Raw genomic sequence first — 23,334 nt, forward strand, 5'->3', positions numbered from 1 at the left:
GTTTTACAATATCGGTTTTTCAATATCGGTTTCACTATCGGATTCAATATCGGTTTTTCAAAATCGGTTTTTCAATTTTGGTTTTTCAATATCGGTTTCACTATCGGATTCAATATCGGTTTTTCAATATCTGTTTTTCAATATCGGTTTTTCAATTTTGGTTTTGCAATATCGGTTTCTATATCGGTTTCAATATCGGTTTCAATATCGGTTTCAATATCGGTTTCTAAAAATCGGTTTTTCAATATTGGTTTCAATATCGGATTTTCTATATCGGTTTCACTATCGGATTCAATATCGGTTTTTCAATATCGGTTTTTCAAAATCGGTTTTTCAAAATCGGTTTTTCAATATCGGTTTTTCAATATCGGTTTTTCAATATCGGTTTTTCAATTATGGTTTTTCAATATCGGTTTGACTATCGGATTCAATATCGGTTTTTCAATATCGGTTTTTCAATGTCGATTTTTCAAAATCGGTTTTGCAATATCGGTTTCAATATCGGTTTCAATATCGGTTTTTCAAAATCGGTTTTTCAATATTGGTTTCAATATCGGTTTTTCAATATCGGTTTTTCAATATGAGTTTTTCAATGTCGATTTATCAAAATCGGTTTTGCAATATCGGTTTCAATATCGGTTTTAATATCGGTTTTTCAGTATCGGTTTTTCAATATCGGTTTTTCAATATCGGTTTTTCAGTTATGGTTTTTCAATATCGGTTCTACTATCGGATTCAATATCGGTTTTTCAATATCGGTTTTTCAATATTGGTTTTCCGATATCAGTTTTTCAATATTTGTTTTTCAATATCGGTTTTTCAATATCGGTTTTTCAATATCGGTTTTTCAATATCGGTTTTTCAGTATCGGTTTTTCAATATCGGTTTTTCAATATCGGTTTTTCAATTATGGTTTTTCAATATCGGTTTCAATATCGGTTTTTCAATATCGGTTTTTGAATGTCGATTCTTCAAAATAGGTTTTGCAATATCGGTTTTTCAATATCGGTTTTTCAATGTCGGTTTTTCAATATCGAGTTATCAATATCAGATTATCAATATCGGTTTTTCAATATCGGTTTTTCAATTTTGGTTTTGCAATATCAGTTTCAATATCGGTTTTTCAATATCGGTTTTTCAATGTCGATTTTTCAAAATAGGTTTTGCAATATCGGTTTCAATATCGGTTTTTCAATATCGGTTTTTCAGTATCGGTTTTTCAATATCGGTTTTTCAATTATGGTTTTTCAATATCGGTTTCACTATCGGATTCAATATCGGTTTTTCAATATCGGTTTTTGAATGTCGATTTTTCAAAATAGGTTTTGCAATATCGGTTTTTCAATGTCGGTTTTTCAATATCGAGTTATCAATATCAGGTTATCAATATCGGTTTTTCAATATCGGTTTTTCAATATCATTTTTTTCAATTTTGGTTTTGCAATATCAGTTTCAATATCGGTTTTTCAATATCGGTTTTTCAATATCGGTTTTTCAATGTCGATTTTTCAAAATAGGTTTTGCAATATCGGTTTCAATATCGGTTTTTCAATATCGGTTTTTCAATATCGGTTTTTCAGTATCGGTTTTTCAATATCGGTTTTTCAATATCGGTTTTTCAATTATGGTTTTTCAATATCGGTTTCAATATCGGTTTTTCAATATCGGTTTTTGAATGTCGATTCTTCAAAATAGGTTTTGCAATATCGGTTTTTCAATATCGGTTTTTCAATGTCGGTTTTTCAATATCGAGTTATCAATATCAGATTATCAATATCGGTTTTTCAATATCGGTTTTTCAATATCGGTTTTTCAATTTTGGTTTTGCAATATCAGTTTCAATATCGGTTTTTCAATATCGGTTTTTCAATGTCGATTTTTCAAAATAGGTTTTGCAATATCGGTTTCAATATCGGTTTTTCAATATCGGTTTTTCAGTATCGGTTTTTCAATATCGGTTTTTCAATATCGGTTTTTCAATTATGGTTTTTCAATATCGGTTTCACTATCGGATTCAATATCGGTTTTTCAATATCGGTTTTTGATTGTCGATTTTTCAAAATAGGTTTTGCAATATCGGTTTTTCAATGTCGGTTTTTCAATATCGAGTTATCAATATCAGGTTATCAATATCGGTTTTTCAATATCGGTTTTTCAATTTTGGTTTTGCAATATCAGTTTCAATATCGGTTTTTCAATATCGGTTTTTCAATATCGGTTTTTCAATGTCGGTTTTTCAATATTGGTTTTTCAATATCGGTTTCACTATCGGATTCAATATCGGTTTTTCAAACTCGGTTTTCAAAATCGGTTTTTCCACGTACGTTTGGAGCAAATGTAAAATATTCAAAACCCGATGGATTAAAGTTAATCATTCACATCATGCAGAGAACTTGCAAACCAGTGCCAGCATCAGTAATGAAATTAGTAATATATGCCCTCCCTGGGTTAGCATTAATCCTGAATGAATTCCTTCTTGTCAATATAATGAATTTCTTAGCGCTCCTTTCGATTTCATCGAATTTAATACAGCTTTATGCTCAGCTAATGATAGGTCAGCGCCAGGCATTGACGGCATTGATTACGATATTATTAAGAATCTACCACTCACATACAAACTCCTCTTGCTGGACATCTTCAATGAAATGTGCAAATTCCACGAATACCCAGAAAGCTGGTCAAAATCTTATATTCACTTTATAAATAAACCAGGTAATAAAGGAGTTAGACCCATAGCATTAACCTCATGTCTTTGCAAACTCTTCGAAGCTCTCATTAAAAACAGATTACAGTGGTGGTGTGAATATAATATCCTTCTCCCGAAAAATCAATCTGGATTCAGAAAAGGCAAATCATGTATTGACAATCTTTGTAATCTCACGCAGCAGGCAGACCAAGCTCTATCTACACGAAACGATCTACTTGCGGCCTTTCTTGATGTCAGTGGCGCTTTTGACAATGTTATCTGTGACATTCTCTTGAAGCAGCTTGCGCTTATGGGATGCCCTGAAAGCATCGTTAAGTTCGTCAAATTTCTTACTCACTACAGAGTAATTGTCACGGATCTCTTAGGAGATGAACATCGTATAGCGGGCAAAGGAGTTCCACAGGGTGGAGTTTTAAGCCCTCTCCTATTCCTAATATATGTAGGACGCGTGGCGGCTGACATTCCCAAAAGCGTCACGGTTTCGCAGTTTGCAGATGTATACTCTAAAATCTCTCCGTTAAAAAGATGTAAAAATGCCATCGAAAAAACAATCAAAGTAATTAAAGATAATCTAGCAGAACTTGGACTCAATTTAGCCACGACTAAGACGGTTTTATACACTTTAATAATAAAAACATCAAACCAGGAAACACGAAAATAAAATTTGAGGAACATATTATTAAATCAAGCGAAACAGCTCGCTTTCTTGGCATTACTTTCGACTACAAACTCTCATTCATACCTCATATCAATAATGTTAAAAAGAAGTGCACAAGGGCTACCAACATTATAAAATTCTTATGTGGAACTTGATGGGGATCTCATCCTGAAACCTTGCTTCTTTTGTATAAAAGCTTTGTTCGCTCCATATTGGAGTACGGTAGTTTCATATATTTTCCTAAACAAAAAAAATTTATAGAAACTCTGGAAAAAATCCAGTTTTCTGCAATAAGATCCGCAATGGGCTACGTATTAGTACTCCCACTAACATAATTATTGCAGAATCCAAGTTTCAGTTTATTGAGGAGCGAACTAGGTTTTTAGGTAAATGTTACGTGACTAAAGTTCTTTCAAACAGCAATTACAGCACAAACAACGTCATCAGAAAAATGTATTCAGGTAGTAATAAGAAGAAATTATTATCGGACAAAAGACCCAGAATATTAAAGCAATGTATTGCCGAAATCCTCAAATCTGACGTACAACCTTCAAGTAATTACAGTATTTATTGCCACGACTTCAAAACACTCATGGCACAAATTGACATCGACACAGACTTTGGTTTTGAGCTTAAAAAGTCGAATGATCCGAACAAAATGATACTAGACTATGTTTCACTACATGACGCTTATGCTATATACACAGACGGCAGTAAAACTACTGACTCGTACGTCGGCTCGGCCTGTATTTGTCCAGCTCTTAACATAGAAATAATAAGGACGATTGTAAAGGATACCTCCGTTTATACAGCCGAATGTATTGCCCTCTTTGATCCCATAAGTATTTCTAGACAGAACCTTAACCACAACTTCTATATATTTTCTGACTCCCTGAGTGGTCTACAAAGCTTGCAGTCTACGAAAATTAATGTCACAATTAATAATTATGTCTTAGAGATTAAAAAAATGCACAGAGAAATTCTGGCAAATAACCCCGAGGCTCTAATTAAGTTTGTTTGGATTCCTTCACATATTGGGATAATTGGCAACGAGGCGGCAGACCCTCTTTATAAAAATGCGACTAGGGGTCAACAGCCTGAATCTCTTTACATACCGTATTCTGATTCGTATTCCCACTTCAAAATGATATCAAAAGCCGAAAATCACGGCTTACTTTCTGAAAAAGGTTTAGTTAAAGGCAAAAAATACTTTGAATTGTTCTTCAGCCCGTCCTCTGTACCATGGTTTGCAAGCTGTAACTCTTCTCGCGAATTTATAGTCACGTTTAATAGATGTGGAGACGATCATTACAATCTGGCAGCCTCTATTGCAAGAATTGGTATTAACGTCAATCCAGTATGTGAATGCACGCAACGAATAGAAGATTTAAACCACATATTGTGGCAGTGCCCCCTGTACAACAGGCAGAAGGAAGTTTTAATCAAGAAGCTGATTGATCTCAAATATCAACTACCCTTGCAAATGGAGAGCTTCATTACCAACCCAAACACACTAGCTTGCTGGCATATATTTATTTATCTAAAAAAATGTAATAAATCGGTTTAACATAAGCTGCACCTATGTATGTTCTCATCGAACTGTTCTAAATGTATTATAAGAATTAATTTCTGTCAGGTACTACCCTTATTGTAAAGCAGATGTAAGCCCTGAGGCTTGAAATGCTAATAAAAAAATAAAAAAACATGTCAGTAGAAGAAGCCTTGAGAAATCCACAATGGAAACGTGCAATGCCTGAAGAAATGAATTCACTGAATCAAATGAAAACTTGGACGTTAAGTGAGTTGCCTGATGGTAGAAAACCTTTAACTTGTAAATGCGTTTTACGTATAAAAGGAAATGGACAGATGAAAGCCAGATTAGTCGTTCGAGGGTATGAACAGAAACATGGAGTTGACTATGCAAATACTTTCGCACCGGTTGCACGTCAAGCAAGTATTCGCCTACTACTCAGTTATGTAGCAAAGGAGGAGACTGACATCAAAACGTTTGATGTTAAAACTGCATTTCTGAATGGCGAGTTAACTGAGGAAATCTTTATGACTCAACCTGACGGTTTTGATGATGGTTCAGAGAAGGTCTGTAAGTTGCTAAAGAGTTTGTATGGATTGAAACAAGCTCCAAGGTCTTGGAATGAAAAGTTCACAAGTTATTTGAGAAGTCTCAAATACGAAGATACAGATGATGATCCTTGTTTGTTTTATAATAATTCAAAATCAGTGTTAATTGCACTATTTGTGGATGACGGATTGATAATTGGAAAGAACGAAATTGAAGTAGATGATGCATTGTCCAAACTAGCAAGAAAATTTGAAGTTACGTATGAAAGTCCAAAGCAGGGGAAATTGCATTATTTAGGTATGGAAATTTGTTTAATGAGAAATGGAATCTTTGTAAACCAGCAAAATTACACCAGGAGGACTCTGGACAAGTTCGGTTTCGCTGAAGCTTATCCAGTGTCAACACCAATGGAACCTGGAATGATTACCGAAAAACACACAAATGACAGAGAATTAAAGGGCAAAATGTATAGAGAAGCAATTGGCAGCTTGCTCTACTTATCCACAGTATCTCGTCCGGACATAAGCTTTGCCGTAAATTACTTGAGCCGGCAGGTTTGTAGTCCAATGGTTAGACATTGGAAAATAACTGAACGAGTGTTTCGCTACTTGAAAGGAACAGAAAATTATGGTATATTTTTTTATGGAAATTGTAAACTTCAAGTTTACACTGATTCAAACTATGGAGGAGATGATATGGATAGCTGTTCAACAAGTGGCGTACTGGTTGAGAATGGGTGTCCAATTATTTGGTTTGCACAGAAGCAAAAGATGGTTGCGATCTCATCAGGCACGACCAAATATGAACATTTGGCGTGCAAATGGTCGGCATGGTTTATGACACGCGCGTCAGCAAAACTATTTTTGAGTAAGCCGCTTTCCGTTCCTTTCGTGATTGAATTTTGGACAAAGCATGTTTTCCTTCGAAACTTTCGTTTACGGCCTCAATAGTTATTGTGGGTATCATAAACCTCGAGTTTCCGAAGGGCCCACGATGCGAGGCCGGGCGGCCTGCGACCGGCCACGTCACGCGCCTCGGGGGCCTGGGGGAAATCCCGCTGCATTGCCAGGAGTATTTCTCCCGCCAAATCTCACCCCCGTTACTGTGGAAGCGCGCCGAAGACACGCGAAATAGGTGGCGCGATTTTGGGCCTGAAAGGTACCGATTGGTTGACACCGGCATCGGGTCAACCAATTAGGAAGTATTTTCTAGTCGCGCGTGTCTTGTCGGAAAATGTGCGTTCGGTAGACATAAGTCTTCGTCCACACCGTGACTAGAGCTAACATCTGGTCCACAATTTGACTCTGAAATAAAGACTACAAAACTGAACTACTGTGTGATTTCTATAAGGGAACTTAGACAATTCATATTCCTTTAAACTAAATTTGCAAAAATTGTCTGAACCTTCAAGTCTCATTATGGACAATAGAGCGTCTATATGCATGTTAAAGAATACAGAAGAAGGAAAAATAAATAAAAGTATGAGGCATGTTCAAATTAAGAGAAAGTTTGTAAATAAGCATGTAGGTAAAACTGTAATTCCAGTATATATAAATACAAAGGAACAGGTGGCTGACATTTTCACAAAGCCGCTGACCAAAGGTCCGTTTTTTTGCGTTTGCGAGAAAAACTACTCAAGGAGGAGTGTTGGAAGTAAAATAATAGATGGTGTTAGTGAGTAGGTTTTCGTCGTGTACATACTAATACATATTAGTGGCTGACGTGTGTGCGTATGTACGAACTGCGCAGTAGAGGCAAACAAATGCTGTTGCCGAATGTACGATTGAAATATATGTTCGTAATATAGTATAGTAACTGTAGAGTTAAGAGAGCACGTGTTGCTTAGTATCTTACTAATTATTAATTAAAGATTATACAGAGAGGTGAAGACAAATAAACATAATTATTTGTGACCATCTGAAATTCCATTGTTATTTAATAAAAAACACAACACATACGGATTGACCGGGGGGGGCGTCGCAAGGGCGGGGCCGCCGATGGGCTGCATAGGGACTGTCTCCTGAAGCAGCACCATCCAGAAAGGAAGAGGAAAGGGTCCATCAAGGGTCCAGGTTTCTAACGGACACAGAAAGAAGAGTATGAAAACGTATGTTTTCCTGTTCCCTCAAAACTCATGAAATAATAGCTCAATTTCAATGCGGCATTTTTGAACGTGTAGTACATTTCTCAGGGAAGGTTTTGGGCTATATTTCATCTCGATATTACTAAATGGGACTGAGTAATAAACGAAATAGTGAAGCGAGGCAGATAGACCTGATCTTACATGGCGTCCACCGTTCTGCGCTCAAGAGTTGCGCGTGACGGTTTCCCGCACAGTGGTGGGAATGCTTGAGGGTCACATCGTTTGTCTATACACATATATAAAAGAAGAAGTCCTGACTGACTGACTGACTGACTCATCAACGCCCAGCTCAAACCGTTTAATCTAGGAACGTGAAATTTGGAAGGTACATTGTTTTCATAATGTAAGTGCCCACTAAAGAAGAATTTCTGGAAATTCCTTCCCCAAAGGGGTGAAAAGGGGTAAAATGTATTTTCTCGGATTCCTTAATATCTCTTAGGACCGATTAGATATCAACTTGGTTCTTACTTACAAAGACAGGTCACACAAATGCCTAAAAACCAATTTCAGGATTTTGCCCTAATCAATCCCTAAGGAGGTGAGAAGGGGTGAAATGTATTTTCATGGAGTCCTTAACATCTCTTAGGCCCGAAGCGAAGCGCGGATATATTTCCTAGTCAAATATAACTTCATTTTAGATATGAGCCGTTTATTTTGAAAGTGGCATAAGTCCATTTATGTTCGAATCGAGATATTTAAGGGTTTGCGTTGGATTAAATTTAAAAATATGGGTAACAGATAACATAGTAATATAATGTTTTTGGTTTTCCAAGGGTGTCAAATTTATCATCCCAATTAGCATAATTAATATTATTTAACCCGGGAGTAGACGCGTGTCGGTCTTTTCGACCGACGATTTCATATGTTTTGAAACATGATCCATAGCGTTCGACTGTTTACTTTTTCCCTAGAGCTATTCCTCTTTGAAGGAGTTCTTGACTTATTTATGTTACAGAGCGACACTTAGTGCACTCGTGTAGGTTTTAAATCGTACATTTTTACGCGTCGGTCTTTTCGACCATAGCGCGCCTGCTAACGTTAGTCTCATTTCGTCTGTCACGTACGACGCGTACTGTATGGCAATCATGGCTAATACTAATTTCCGAGATTTCTTATTGATTGAAAACATTGAAGACGAGATCAGTGATTCCGCAGATTCCGATTATGTTATACAATCCGATCACGATACAGATTCGGAAATTGATTCTGCCGATATAGAGATATCAGATGTAGAGGAGGCATGTACTTTGAGTGAAGGAAACGTAAGTATTCCCTGATAGCCAGATCTGGGCAGCAGAATCTGACATCAGAACCGTAGTCGTCTGTGTCCGCAAATGGCTGCGTTCTGAGGTGCAGAGCCTGATGTCAGTGCCTGATGTCAGATCGGCAGCAGAACCGCAGCAGATTCTGCCGTCTGCTACGGTTCTGACGTCAGACTCTGCGCTCCCATGCCAGAGCCAGACCCTGCTACCAATCTGATGTCAGACTGGAGGCAGATGGTTATCAGGGTTTATTCTTTATTTTCAAGATGCAGTTCCTACTCTGAGGAAAATATAAATATTTAATACGTTTATGAAACCATAAATTTATAAGTATATTTTTTGAAAAACAAATATAAATATAAAATATATTAGATAATTGCTATTATTGAAAATTGAAAATCAAGTGATAAATTCAAATTGATAAATAGACAATATAATTTTATATTTTGCATTCGCACAAATTTTTATATAACATTTTATTTTTAAAATCAATTACAATGCATCATTTGTATAAAAATAATTTTTCCAGAACTCATAATATTATAATACGATTAATCATTTTATCATAAAAAATGAAGATTATTTACGTATAACGATTCTGAAGTAAGTAAAATACAATTTTATGCATTATTTATATTATTTTAGTCATTTTATTAAGTTATTTCTGATTACATTACCATCGGTCGAAATGACCGACGTGCGCCTACTAACGTAAATTATTTGGCGCGCCTACTCTCGGGTTAAGAAATAATAGGTGTTTGATGGCTATGAATGGACTTACGCCACTTTCAAAATCAATGAAATGACGTTTTCAATTCTTAAGAAAGCACAAGTCCATAGGAAAAGTAAATTTCCCTTGAGATAAAAATAATTGTATACACTTTTATGTTATAAAATCAAAAAAATATTCAACTTTTATTCTTTGTTAAGTAATTTTTACATTAAAATTAATAATGTTTTATTAATTATTATTGAGTCTTCTCCAGTTTTCGTATGCGGGAGTGATTTAAAATAATTATGGTGTGCGGGTGGTATATAATATAATAAATCCATTAAGCCCTTACATTTTAGCTTGTGATTGGTCTCGTTTTTTTCGTCCAAGTCGCGTATTACAATACATTTTGCGTGCATTTTATCTGTTTGCTGTAGTTTTAGTTGTGACTGCTTTATGTCCCGCAGACATTTACTTTGTAATATGCAATTAATTTGTTACATACAAATTATTAACAAATTGCTGAAAATTACAAGGGCTTATCCGGAGACCCGTATGAATCCGTCAGCGGATCGAAAGTGAAATTTGAGATTAAATTGTTTATAACAAATTTATTGCACATTGATAAATAAACTGCTACCTTGATAATTAAACATAAAGCTGTGATCTCAAAAAATTTTATTACACATTATTTTCCATATCCATTTGAAACTCTCACAATGGGACTTACGCCACTTTCAAAATAAACTTTTTCATCACTTCATTAACCAGCATATTTTCGTTTTACAAAACTTTAACGATTTTAAATATATTAGTAACAATTTGCTTCAGAATGAAAAGATCATGTAAAAATGTAACTATTAATCTTAATAGTTACATTTTTAGCTAGTTACATTTCGAGCTAACTCGATTTTTTTGGAAAATGGACGTACGTTACTTTCAAAATAAACGGCTCATATTTAGACATCTTAAAATATATTTAGAGCAGAAAGTGTTTGTGTGCTTGTCTGTCGCCGATAAACTTTCGAACAGTAAAGTCTGGGGTCACGAAATGTATCTCAGCTCATTACACCTAGCTACTTAATCCAGATGAATGTGACTATTTTTACACAAAAAAATAAATAAAAAATTGTTTTTTTTTATAAAATCAGAATCTAAATTTCGGGCGAAGCCAATTTGTAAAGCTAGTATGCGATAGAAATACAGAAGTATTATGTGAATTTGTTAATAATCGTAAAAATATCTCAAAAGCAGTATAAGAACACAGTTTGCCTAGAAATTTCATAGGATATACAATGGTAAATAACTTCTCTTCAGGCTATGCTAATTAATATGAATAAAAAATTGTATTAAAAAAACTGTTTCGATGGTAATTTATTAAATGATTAAAAAACAATTTCGTTGCGTATAGTTGAACTACTTTTTTTCTTGATTTCAATAAATCAGCTGGGTTACTTATAATTAGACGTACCACTCATTCAATATAAAAATAAAGACACAAGATTATATGTATTATACAATTTATTATTTATGACTAATAATTTTGTTATTAAACATCATTAACTTTCATTAAACTACTCATGATATCATTTAATATGAACAAGTATTAACATCGTGCTGCAATTACATGCGCACGACGTTGATCCACACAAGTTGAAAATTCTTCAACTAAACTACCACACTTCAAAATCTGATTAGGATATTCTTGATAACACTTAAGCACCTTGTCAGTATTCTCCATACATGGTTGAACAATATCTTGTACATTCACTTTCTTCTGACCTATAAGAAAATCTCATATTAAAGACTAATGCATAATTAAAATACCTTAATTGATATATTTACTTATGTTTCCTATTTACATCAAGATATATATAAGATATATCTTTGCGACAATACATATCAGAAATAATAACATCATGTTTTATATGAATGTAACAATGATTTTTACCGACCATTCATATACAGTTCTTCTGCTGCTTTTTTGTATTCTCCATCCATAATATCATTAATTTTTAAATGACTTTGCTCCAAATTTTCTATGCGTTGTTGCCAATAAAGATCTTGATTAAGAAGTTCTCTTTCTTTTTGTTGCTGTATTTCAAGAGCAGTTAATGTTAATTGTGGATGGTAGTACACAGGGTACCCAGAACTGGCTGGTATATCACCACTGTGAGGCGATTGAGGAGTAACCTTATTAGGAGATGATTGCGTCAAAGTAGTAGGTCTTACTTCATTTTGCATTTCAGTATTTGCTTTTTGAGTCAGCCGTTGTACAACTGAATTTGATACTTTGATAACATCTACTTCTTCTACATTATTAATGGTAAGTTTGCGAGCACTTTGTCCAGCACCCATTGCAAAGTTTTCTATTTGTTTTTTAAGAATTCAGAGTTTCTTTGTTTTCAAATTTAGCTAACTCGTGAGCAGAAATTAATCAAATATTAGCAATTAAGTCCGCTTGAAATGGCTTACCTGTAAAGTTATGTAAATTGTTATAAAGTGAATTCTGTTTTATATGTATACAGTATGTCTAACTATTATGCATAAGATTAACATTCAGTACAAAATACTGCTCGTACACTAAATGCATTTCGTAAAAGTATATTTCGATGGCATTTTTCGAATTGTCAATAATAAGGGTTCCGTAGTTGTGGTTATGTACTTAAAACCAATGAGTTTTAATCAAAAATACAAATGTTCTTACCAATTATATTTAATTGAATGTAGAAATACTGGTCTTACTACTGCGAATTTATTGGCACGAAACTGTATGACCTCATTTATACGAACGTACTTTTAAAAAAATCAAATACATTATTATATTTTTCTTGCTGTTCGAAGTTTTCTAACTTTTACAAATGCATACCCGTGCATGACACCGTTAATTTCTTATATTATTAGGTACTAACGAAAATTTGACGTGATTTGTAACGTTTTTATACACAGATTTTACTAGTATTAAAAATAAACCTGAATTAAGCTGTGTAATAAGTACCTTGTTTTTATCATCTAAACTATTTTTATGCACCAGTAGCGTTATTACACAACATATAGGGCTCTCAAATATGAAATTGGGTAACCCTTACTTTCTGATTTGTTTCTAACAATAATAGTGTATATATTATCACTGCAGTTACTATGGGTGTGTTCCGTTTCGCGCATTGAGTGTGTTACGGTATGTACCGCGTGGTAACTTGTGAACGTAGCTTTATATTAGATGGCTCTGCATAGCAAAGTTTAGACGCGCCAAATTTGAATTATTAAGTGAGGCAATCGATACTATGAAGAAAACCTTTCCAGCGAATGCTATTTAGAAACGCTCGCTAAATAGAATTGATGAAGTATTGGTTACGGTTGCTTCGCAATTAAATCATCGACACCATGATGTAAGGATATGGTGTGATCTTGCGCACCCTTTTCAAATTAGCCAATAACGTGCTCTTCCCAAGATTCTTCATATTGGATTGTCAACCAATAGGATAGAATGAATTTGTCAACATTTCGATATGCGTCCGTATACTTGCATATGCATTCATATACATACATATTTTAATATGGCGGAAATTGGGAATGCGCAGTAAAAGACGAAAATGAGCCGCTCAGCGAGCACACTTTATATCCTTACATCATGATTGACACCATGTGAAATGCTTGGAGGATCTGACCACGGAGTGGGGAAGACGATGCCTTCTGGTATGCGAACTGTGATAGACCGCTCAGTCCTTACCCCAGAACTGTCCTGGATCGAGCTTCGTTGCTACTCTTGGAGAGTCATTTCTAACATATGCAAGTTCGATTGGTTAGGTTAGGAGGTGTGAAAGTTGCTAGACCAAATTTCAACTATAGGGGACACATTGTATTAGGACCAATCGGATTTGCATCCCTCCCAAACGGCTGCTCTCTTGAAGAGGCCCTCTTCGCAGCAATACCTCCTCCCCAATGCCCACCTTCTCTCGGAAAAAGGTAGGGGTAAAGAGTACAGTATTTCCTCGTTTCGGGCTCGATTTGGTGTACACGATACGGACGGACTTTTGGCTATCCCCATCACTTCTGTCTCACTCTTATCCGACGAAGGCGAGAGCGAGCGAGAGGCACTGAAAGCGAGCGAGGACGGTACGAGATCGACGACGCGTTGATGTTTTGTCTCGCTCCGTCTTTCCGACGCCTGACACTCTGTCCTTTGCGTGCGTGACGGGCGTGCGCGATGGTCGCAAGCGCTTACCGTGAGCCGGGCCTGCGTCAAGATTTTGAGAAGCGGTTTTCGTGCTCACGGTAAGCGCTTGCGACCATCGCGCACGCTCGCCGCGCACGCAGTGTTCCATCTCGCTCCCCTGTTCGGCCAGAAAGAACCGAGAAACGAACACTCGGAATTAGGGCTCTGTTCGCGATACGGGCTCAACTCCGGTCCCGACCAGCGAGCTGCTAACAAGGAAATACTGTACAATGGTAGGCCACTTAAGGAACAGTGTCACATAAATAGTGAATTATAAATGTGAATTTAGTAAATTTGAAATGAAAATCAATATAAACAAGTGCGAAAAAACCCTAATAATCTAAAAATAAATAGAGTTTATAAAAACAAGTAAAGAATTTATAAAAATATAGAAAAAATGTGTTGACTACGAAGAAATATAGTTATTGGCATGGTTATGACAGTAGTTGTCCAATCGGTTCGACAGTGATTGGCCGCTATTTCGCACATAATATAACCTAAAAGAAAATGTTACCTGATTTGGTGATAGAAATAGGATTAAAGTTATTCAATAAAAATGGATATATCTTATGTATGTATGCATTTATTAAATACAAATAAATATATTTATTCTTTGAAAAGTAACGTTTCACCTTAAAATATAAAAGTTATAAGAACAAAAAATAAAACATAACTACTTAATAATGCATATATGGATCACTTTTTGCCTAATACATCTTATATTATCACTTATTATCTGAGACAAGGTATACTTTCTTTGGGCATCTTTCGTCGCTTATAATTATTGGTTTCAATCCCTGATAACCATCTGTCTCCAATCTGACATCAGATTGGGAGCAGGGTCTGGCATGAGAGCACAGAATCTGACGTCAGATTCTGCTGCCAGATCTGGCTATCAGGGATCTTTCATTATCACTTTCAAGATTTGTCTCAATCTTTTCTACTTGTTCTTGTCCCTGAGACTTTTTCTTTTGTGATCTTTTCGCTCTTTTATTTTGAATATTCTTCTTGTTAGTGATTTTCTCTTTTTTAATGTTTAATTTTTTGTGCTGGTTCTCTTGTTGCTTTAGCAGCCTTGCTAATTTTTTTGCTTCTTTCTTTTTTCCTACTGCTTGTTTCTTTTTTAAAATTTCACATTTTTTAGCATCTTTCTTATTCCTGTCCATTTTTTGTTGTGAAAATTTATTTTCTTCATTTAACTTCCATGCTAGCGATAATATTGCATAAGATTTTTTTTGTGTAAATTTCTTTCCTTTACGTTTGGGTGTTGGTGGTCGTTGTAAGAAATTATTTATTCCTTTAGAGCAATCACTGAGATGACTTAAAGATAAATCCAGTACTTCGTCATTGTAATTCTCATCGATAGCCTCATCAGTAGTTTCATAAATTATGGTATTAGTAGTTACATCTGTGTCATTTATTTCATTATTTTCAGTCTTATTCATTATCTTATCAATAGCCTCATCACTAATCTCATAAATAATATTATGTACATTCAAGTCATTGACTTGATTATTTCTGGTCTTTGTATTCGTTATCACAGAATTATCTAAGTGAACACACATGCTATTAGTAACAGTTACTGCATTTTTATCATTCACTATGATCCTATTTACATCAGCAGTCATACTGTCTTTAACATTATAATTTTCAATATCATGAGTATTATTTTCTATATCATTTAGTATTAGACCCATTTCATCTTCGTTACTATAATTATGGGTAGGGTGGTATCTGCAACATCTGGAAGCTCTTTCTCTAGAATCATTGCTGGTTGTATTTCTTGATTCTGTGTAGGATTTTGTGTCTTTTTATATTCTTCTAATAATCTATGAAGAACAGTGAATTCTTCTGACCTCTCTTCTGGTGCAGCATTTTGAGGCGAAAATGATTCTAGTTGGTCTAATATATTGTCCTCTACTACATTCACTAAAGTTTCAAATGAAACTGCTGCTTCATTGGGTGGAGGACTATTGACGATAACTCCAGCTATTTTTGTACCAAGACACTTAGTATAATTCACTGCATTTGGGTCCCAAGGATACAGACCACAGGCTTTAAAACCATTTCTTACAGTAGTACCATCAGGTGAAAAATTATGAATGGCATCTTTCAAAATTGGAGCCATTCTGTCTGAAGTTAACATTTGTGTTGGGTTTTTTTGTCTCCATTCTAAAACACTTTTTTTCCACAGAGTTTTTAAAAGCTTAAATGCTGCAACATCAGCAGCTTGTAATATTCTTGTCGAATTGGGGTACAGACAAATCAGAATAATCTCCAACTTACTGCAGAGATTGCTAATTTCTAAAGTCGCATGCCTGCTGTGACCATCAATAAATAAAATTACAGGGAATGTAATTTTCAACTTTATTAGATAGGGGTAGAATATACTTTTTATACAATAAAAAAATAAGTCGCCATTCATCCAGCCACTTGGTGTCACACCAATTCCCCAATCATTAGGTACTGACCGCCCAACTAAGGCAGGCAACCTTGTATATGGATATACGAGTGTAGGTGGACACATAACTCCACTTGCACTAAATGTAAATAATACCGTTAAATTTAACTTAGCATTGCCTTTGTCTATTTCATACACATTACATGCTCCACGAGGAGCTATAATAGTTTTCATTTTTGGACATACCATGAAGTATGTCTCGTCGCTATTGAATATACGTGATGGATTTTCCAAAATATGTACATAGTTTACTTCCACCAGGTAATTATGAATCTGTACAAATCAGTTGCGTATGTCAGTTTCACTAACACATGAGCTAGCACTGGTAACTTCTTCAGGATATCTTTCAGAAGGAACAGTATTTCTTTTTAGGAAACTCTTATGCCATCCAGTTCCTGGTACGTTATTATGGAAAGGATTTTTCAAGCCACTGTGGCCTAAAAATTTTTTTACACTAGCCTGTACGTTTTCCTTTCTTCTAGGAAATCCTTTCCGACTGCAATCAATGATCCAATTTACTAGGTCATCTTCTGCACTACGACCTAATACTGGAGGTGGACCTGACGATGATTTAGAAAAAGCAGGACTCATTCTAAATTGTATGGTAGATCGTGGCACCCCATATTTTTTGGAAGCTGTACGCTGTGACATTTCTGTTTCCACAGCATCTACAGCTTGTGTCATTTGTTCATCTGTATATTTTTTCCCACATTTATCACCTTTTTTTACTTTTGGCATTTTTTACTGTAGGGGAAGTCAGTTCTACTAAATAATTAAAATTTTCTACAATTTATCTACTAGGTAATCACAATTTAATTTTTAATTCCAATTTAATTAAATAAATTTAATAATCAAATTGAATTTGAATACATCAATTAAAATTCAAATCACAAGAAACTTAAAATATAACTATACAATGTAACATACCTAATAGTACTTCTTATTTTTATTTAATTGTACTATATTCGAAAACTTTCAACTGTACACTTATGATTTTTTGATCGAATCGCTGTAATTTTCAAGCTGCAAAGCCAGTCATCCTATCTGCTTTTATATACAGGGTGTCCCACTAAGGAGTGGACAGCGCGATATCTCTTAAAGTATTGTCGATAAAAATATAAAAAAAATAAGGAATTGCATGGTTCGAGGGGGCCCATTTATTAGCGCGAACGAATTTTGTTTTCGATTATTATTTTAAAAGATACGATGGTCAAGTTCGGTTTTTCAAATGGAACTACTTTTTTTTGAAGACCTGAGTTGATAGTGCGTTCCAAGACAAATTCAATAAGCTTTAATGTATACACTTTATTTCCACTGGTTTTTAAGATATTGCGCTTGCAAATTTACTGATTTTCACTGCAAGAAACCCCTCTAGAATGGCAAAAACCGGGGGCGGTCTTACTGGCGCTACGGGTGGCACTGCCTGTTGAAATGGATACTTACCTGCCAAAGGTCTACGCCAGAAATGGCAGGCCCAAAGGCTGGACAATTCTTTTCCGTCAGAAATGCTACTTAGGTAGGTACATCTGCGGTGTCGAGAAGCGCATCGTTACTTTTATTTCGCACTTGCTTCTACGCTCGGATGGCCGGTTCTTTTGGGAGGGATGCAAATCCGATTGGTTCTGATACAATCTGCTCCCTATGGTTGAAATTTAGTCTAGCAACTTTCACTCCTCCTAACCTAACCAATCCAACTTGCATCCCTCCCAAAAGAACCGGCCATCCGAGCGTAGAAGCAAGTGCGAAATAAAAGTAACGATGCGCTTCTCGACACCGCAGATGTACCTACCTAAGTAGCATTTCTGACGGAAAAGAATTGTCCAGCCTTTGGGCCTGCCATTTCTGGCGTAGACCTTTGGCAGGTAAGTATCCATTTCAACAGGCAGTGCCACCCGTAGCACCAGTAAGACCGCCCCCGGTTTTTGCCATTCCAGAGGGGTTTCTTGCAGTGAAAATCAGTAAATTTGCAAGCGCAATATCTTAAAAACCAGTGGAAATAAAGTGTATACATTAAAGCTTATTGAATTTGTCTTGGAACGCACTATCAACTCAGGTCTTCAAAAAAAATAGTTCCATTTGAAAAACCGAACTTGACCATCGTATCTTTTAAAATAATAATCGAAAACAAAATTCGTTCGCGCTAATAAATGGGCCCCCTCGAACCATGCAATTCCCTATTTTTTTTATATTTTTATCGACAATACTTTAAGAGATATGGCGCTGTCCATTCCTTAGTGGGACACCCTGTAAATTAAAGTCTCCTCCATAAATCACTCCGCAACTCCACTAAAATCCCTAAAACTTAACTCTTATCCCTTTCCCCCAACCACTGACCATCTAGACGATGTACCTTAGCGGTCCCCATCTCGCGATGATCAAGTACGAAATCCCTTTCTCCTCTTCGCCCTACGAGGCACGATCTCTTCCCTCTTATTTAAATCTAAACAAGTCCCTCGTCCTAAAACCCCCTTAAATCGGGACTACGTCTTATCTCCTCTCTACGACCCATCGAATACAAGCCACTCTCACCCCTTTCCAATTAAAACACCCAAAATCCATCCAATGGGTTGAGTACTCCCTTTTCGAACGCCCCAAATAAAAACCCCGAAGTCCTATTGCGACGCATATTTCGCGCATGAGTCACCTATATGTTTCAATTATATAACCCATATTTCGTGCATGGGTCACGGTACATACCGCGCATACCCCTCATACGTAAACACCGTATAAATACAAGGGCCCCAGAGGCCGTAGCTCTCTTCTACGGAAACTCTCTTACTGAAGTAGTTCTCTTCTACGGAAACAACTTGTAGAATACAGTCTAAATTTATAATCTCAGTGAACAAAGTGTTAATTTATATCTGTGCCAATCCTCTCAAAGGAATTATTAATCGTCGACATCAACTGTAAGTCATTATTATTACCTATAGTATCAGTGTATATCATCGTCATTTAAATTATATTTTATTGCTTACGCTTTTCCTATTTCATATTATTGGTTATCGTATTGCTTTATATTATTTTCATTGCTAAAGCTTATTGCATTTCATATTATTGTCTATTGCTAATACTTATTGCTTTTCATATTTCTGTCTATTGCTAAACGCATATTGTTATATATTATTACCTATTGCTAATACTTATTGCTTTTCATATTCTTGTCTATTGCTAATACTTACATATTTCATGTTCATACATATATATTACTATTAATTGTCGTTTATATACATGTTTATGTGCTAATGCTTAACGTCCCACGCATTATTATAATACTACCGCTAACGCATTAACAATGCATGGCCTATTATTGTGTGCTCAAATAAATAAACGCTCTTATCTTAAATAACGTTTCAAATTATTGTAAAGATCGTTCGGTTATAAAGACTCCAAATCATAACAAGCCAATGCAACAGCTGATCTCGGTTCGTGAACGCCGGGATTTATTATAGTGTTTACAAGGCGTACTTTCGCATAGGTCTTCTATGACCATACGGCTACATCTGTTTCAAAGAAATATTACGAGCTGCTTCTTATATTAATACAGCGGTAAATCCAATTACCAAGCATTTAAATACAATCACCTGTGCTCTAACGGGTGTCACCCAGGTGCGCGATTATTGCTTAAATTTTCCCTGGTTGCTTTGTGCTACGAAGCTTGCCTTTGTACCTAAACTTCCCATCCCCCCGCGTGCTATGAAGCTTGCCTTTGTGCCTAACATTTCCATACAACCCCACATTGTCATTGTCCTAACCTCCGTCACCCAGGACGTGACACAATAATAAAAGATATTTGTAAAGAAGTCTGACCTGTGAAATGTAGATCCACAAACACTAAAAACCAGAAAATAAAAAATATGTAAAAAAACTTTTATGTTAAATGATTTTGTTAAAAATGTAGTAAAAACTTGATAAAGTTTGCCGTAATTATAATCGATGAATAACTCTTTGCATTTGATATAATAATATACTTTTAATACAAACACGTTGAAGAAGTACATCGACTTGAACAGTACAGAACAGAGCACTGAATGGCGGAAGCGGAAGATGAAGACAAAGCACACATACATCCATACCATCTTAACTCTAGTGACAAAATAAAAAAATAAATGTAGTACAAGATTATAAATGATTTAGCTAATGAAATACTAACTTCATCAAAACTGCATTAAAATGCACTAAAAACTAAAAAATAATTATTTTCTTGTACTTCAATTTTGACGGCGTTAATATCACTTTAAATAAAATCGTGAGACACCATGAGCAACCAGAAATTGAAGTATTAAAATAATTCATATCCTGTTATAAAATATCGTGCCCCACGATTTTATTTAAAGTAATATTAACACCATAAAAATTGAAGTAACAGAAAGGAATTATTTTTTAGTTTTTATTGCATTTTAATTTAGTTTTTACTACATTTTTAATAAAATCGTTTAACATTATTTTTTTTTTATATATTTTTTATTTCGCTTCGCAATTCATCGCCGACTTTGTTACAGTTCTAACATGTTGCAATAAAAATCCAACTTTGATCTCCGTAATAATATCTTCGTTCTGTTTCTAAATAGTTCCGAATCATTTGACAATTTAATTTAGTTCAGTTTAATAAGTTTATTGAGTTTGAGTTATTTGACACTTAGTTCATTTAATTTTGCACGTTTCACGAGTAGAGCCCTTCAGGGCTCCACGGGCACCGAACCACACGGAAATTTCCTCAAGCCACTAGCACAAACTCTACAGGCGCGAAGTTTGAATCGGATCACACGAATGTAGTAGGAAAGGGATACAAAGTGAAGTTTGCACAAATCTGAGAGGTTTGAAAATAGTTAGAGATTCTTTTAATGAATAAACTTCAGGATTATAAACTAATCAATACCTACTTGGAAACGGATGTTTGAATAAATAAACTCAACTTTTATCCCTTTTCCTAGGTGTATAAATTCAGCGCAATGTTGTTAAAAGCTAGTTTTATAAAAATCGATAAGTGAAGGGAAATGGATCGACGAAAAGGAATTTAGCTAATAAATTAGTAAATTTGTGATTGGCTTGTAGAATCTAAGACATTTTTGTAATTTAACAAAAGGTGTACAACCTTTGGGTGGGCCTTGTAAAACGTTCACTCTTGCCCCGACTACGAAAGTAAACGGACATCCATAAAAAACTTCAGAAAAGTAAAAAAATTACGCCAAGTACATGAAATCAAATAAATCACAAAAAATAGAAGATAATAATAATTATAAAATAAAAAATTATGTGAATTCAAAATGAGCTGCACGCACATAAAGGTAATGATAAATACAAATAAATATTTTAATACGAATAAACATTTTATTAAAAATACTTTTTTTCACTTTTCTGTAGTTTTTTATGGAGATCTTACTTATTTTTACAAAGATAATTTACATAGAGAATGACTTCAGATAATTTTAAATATTATAAATTATTATTATATTATTAATTGACGACTGGATAATTTTTTCATCCTCTCGGTTTTTTTTTAATTGGTTTTTATCATTTAAATTAAAAAGAAATTCATTTATGTATATATTTGTAAAAACACGTTTATAACTTGGTTATAACTTGACGGTAAGCTGTTGTTACGAGCCGGGGCTGCGGCAACGCGACAGGCCGGCGAGAAGGGTATTTCCCAAGGAATATGGTTAACGAATTTGTTAGTAAGGTGCGCGGACGAACCTGATGCGAAATCAGGGAGCCGCTTGGATTATTGACGGCGAGGACGAACCTGATGCGAAATCAGGGAGCCTCTAGGAATGGAGTCAAGCGCGGACGAACCTGATTTGAAATCAGGGAGCCGCAGGAGGGTGAAACGTCGTGAACGAACCCGATGCGAAATCGGGGTGTCACTAGGATGATGTTCACAGACGAACTCGACGCGAAGTCGAGGAGCTGTTAGGAGGTTGGATTATTCACAGACGAACCTGGTGCGAAACCAGGGAGCTGTTCGGAGGTTGGTAGACTTACAGACGAACCTGGTGCGAAACCAGGGAGCTGTAGGATACGGACGAACCTGATGCGAAATCAGGGAGCCGTAGGAGGGTTAAGCGTGGACGAACCCGATGCGAAATCGGGGAACCACTAGGTTGGTAAAGATTCCTTGTTCTGGATGAAAGGTTGCAAACTAACCTGATGCTAGATCAGGGAGTCGCGGGAAATGTTATTAATGCCTCGTAACTCTTAATTTATATTCGATACAACTCGAGCGGTAAAGTTGTATCAGTGGGTGAGCGCTACTAAGTTTATAAGGATCGCTGGGTAAAAGATGGGTTTTAACGAATCAACTCGATTTAGAAGTGAACACCATTCGTGTATTCAAGATTATAGTACAAATGTGAATGTCGCGGTTAAATAGTGTAATAAATGTGTGTAAATTACCACTAATTTGCTCGGTGTTGACGCACTGGCGATGCGGGGCGTACGAGCGGCTATTTCAAAGTGCCCAATAGAATGTAAACCGAACTCGCGGATTCTATGAGGTCAACTATGATTCCGACGGAGACTTTAGCTCGATCTTACTGAATTCAACCGACTCGGTACGAGCGTGACACGACGTTACTCTACGCGTAACTGTACTGCTTTTAACCGAAGAGGGTAGAAACCAAAGGGTTTATATAGTCCCAAAAATGAGTGGGGATGCATTAGAAATTTCCATATAAGGAAATTCTTCGGGGTCGTCGTCGTGTCACTCCCGTTCCCATGGTCGTGATCCAGATGGTCGAGATCATGACCCCCCTTAGTGGTATGTGATAAGCAAAAGGATTTTAGGGCGTTTTCCCTTCGCAGACGCGAGCTCGAAAAGTGGTTGAGAGCGGCGTATGGGAAAAAATCCACATACGTAACACTGTCAAAATTTGGAGTAGATTACATAGTGAAGATAGCGATGGACGAACGAAACGTGTGTTAGTTCCGTTTTGGCTGAAGGTGTGCGAGTAACGCGTATACGTATTATGTTGACGAAAAAATTTCTTGGAGAAGACGAAGAAAAATCTTAAAATTTCCGACTGATCCATTAGACGATATTATGATATCTCTGTTATGCGCGGACCGATTTTATTGAAATTGGTCTTAATCGAAAGC

The 23,334-nt window shown here is 35.8% G+C and overlaps 3 protein-coding genes and 1 long non-coding RNA gene across 6 annotated transcripts in view; 1 reads left to right on the forward strand and 3 right to left on the reverse strand.

Annotated features, from left to right (window-relative positions):
- LOC143367129 (uncharacterized) overlaps positions 1-23,334 on the reverse strand; it is a 418,577-nt gene that overhangs the window by 303,864 nt on the left and 91,379 nt on the right. The gene's annotated exons all lie outside the window — the stretch shown is intronic.
- Chchd3 (Coiled-coil-helix-coiled-coil-helix domain containing 3) lies at positions 11,066-12,704 on the reverse strand. 3 transcript variants are annotated; one of them, XM_076808273.1, is made up of 3 exons: positions 12,270-12,704; positions 11,518-12,037; positions 11,066-11,344 (listed from the first exon to the last, which is right to left on the reverse strand). In XM_076808273.1, the coding sequence occupies exons 2-3, from the start codon at positions 11,918-11,920 to the stop codon at positions 11,169-11,171; spliced, it is 579 nt and encodes a 192-aa protein (XP_076664388.1). In that variant the 5' UTR covers positions 11,921-12,037; positions 12,270-12,704; the 3' UTR covers positions 11,066-11,168. The 3 variants fall into 3 exon arrangements, with proteins under 3 accessions (XP_076664388.1, XP_076664390.1, XP_076664389.1); XM_076808275.1 differs by having other exon boundaries at positions 12,561-12,699; XM_076808274.1 differs by having other exon boundaries at positions 11,518-12,704.
- LOC143366566 (uncharacterized) lies at positions 14,459-15,475 on the reverse strand. The gene is made up of 2 exons (XM_076807687.1): positions 14,695-15,475; positions 14,459-14,586 (listed from the first exon to the last, which is right to left on the reverse strand). The coding sequence occupies exons 1-2, from the start codon at positions 15,473-15,475 to the stop codon at positions 14,504-14,506; spliced, it is 864 nt and encodes a 287-aa protein (XP_076663802.1). The 3' UTR covers positions 14,459-14,503.
- LOC143367022 (uncharacterized) overlaps positions 18,401-23,334 on the forward strand; it is a 36,627-nt gene continuing 31,693 nt past the window's right edge. Inside the window, exon 1 of the mRNA XM_076808623.1 lies at positions 18,401-19,145. The gene's annotated coding sequence lies outside the window, so the exon portion shown is untranslated. The remainder of the gene's footprint in view (positions 19,146-23,334) is intronic.

This window comes from Andrena cerasifolii, chromosome 3 (genome assembly GCF_050908995.1).
Source record: "Andrena cerasifolii isolate SP2316 chromosome 3, iyAndCera1_principal, whole genome shotgun sequence".
Lineage (NCBI taxonomy): Eukaryota > Metazoa > Arthropoda > Insecta > Hymenoptera > Andrenidae > Andrena > Andrena cerasifolii.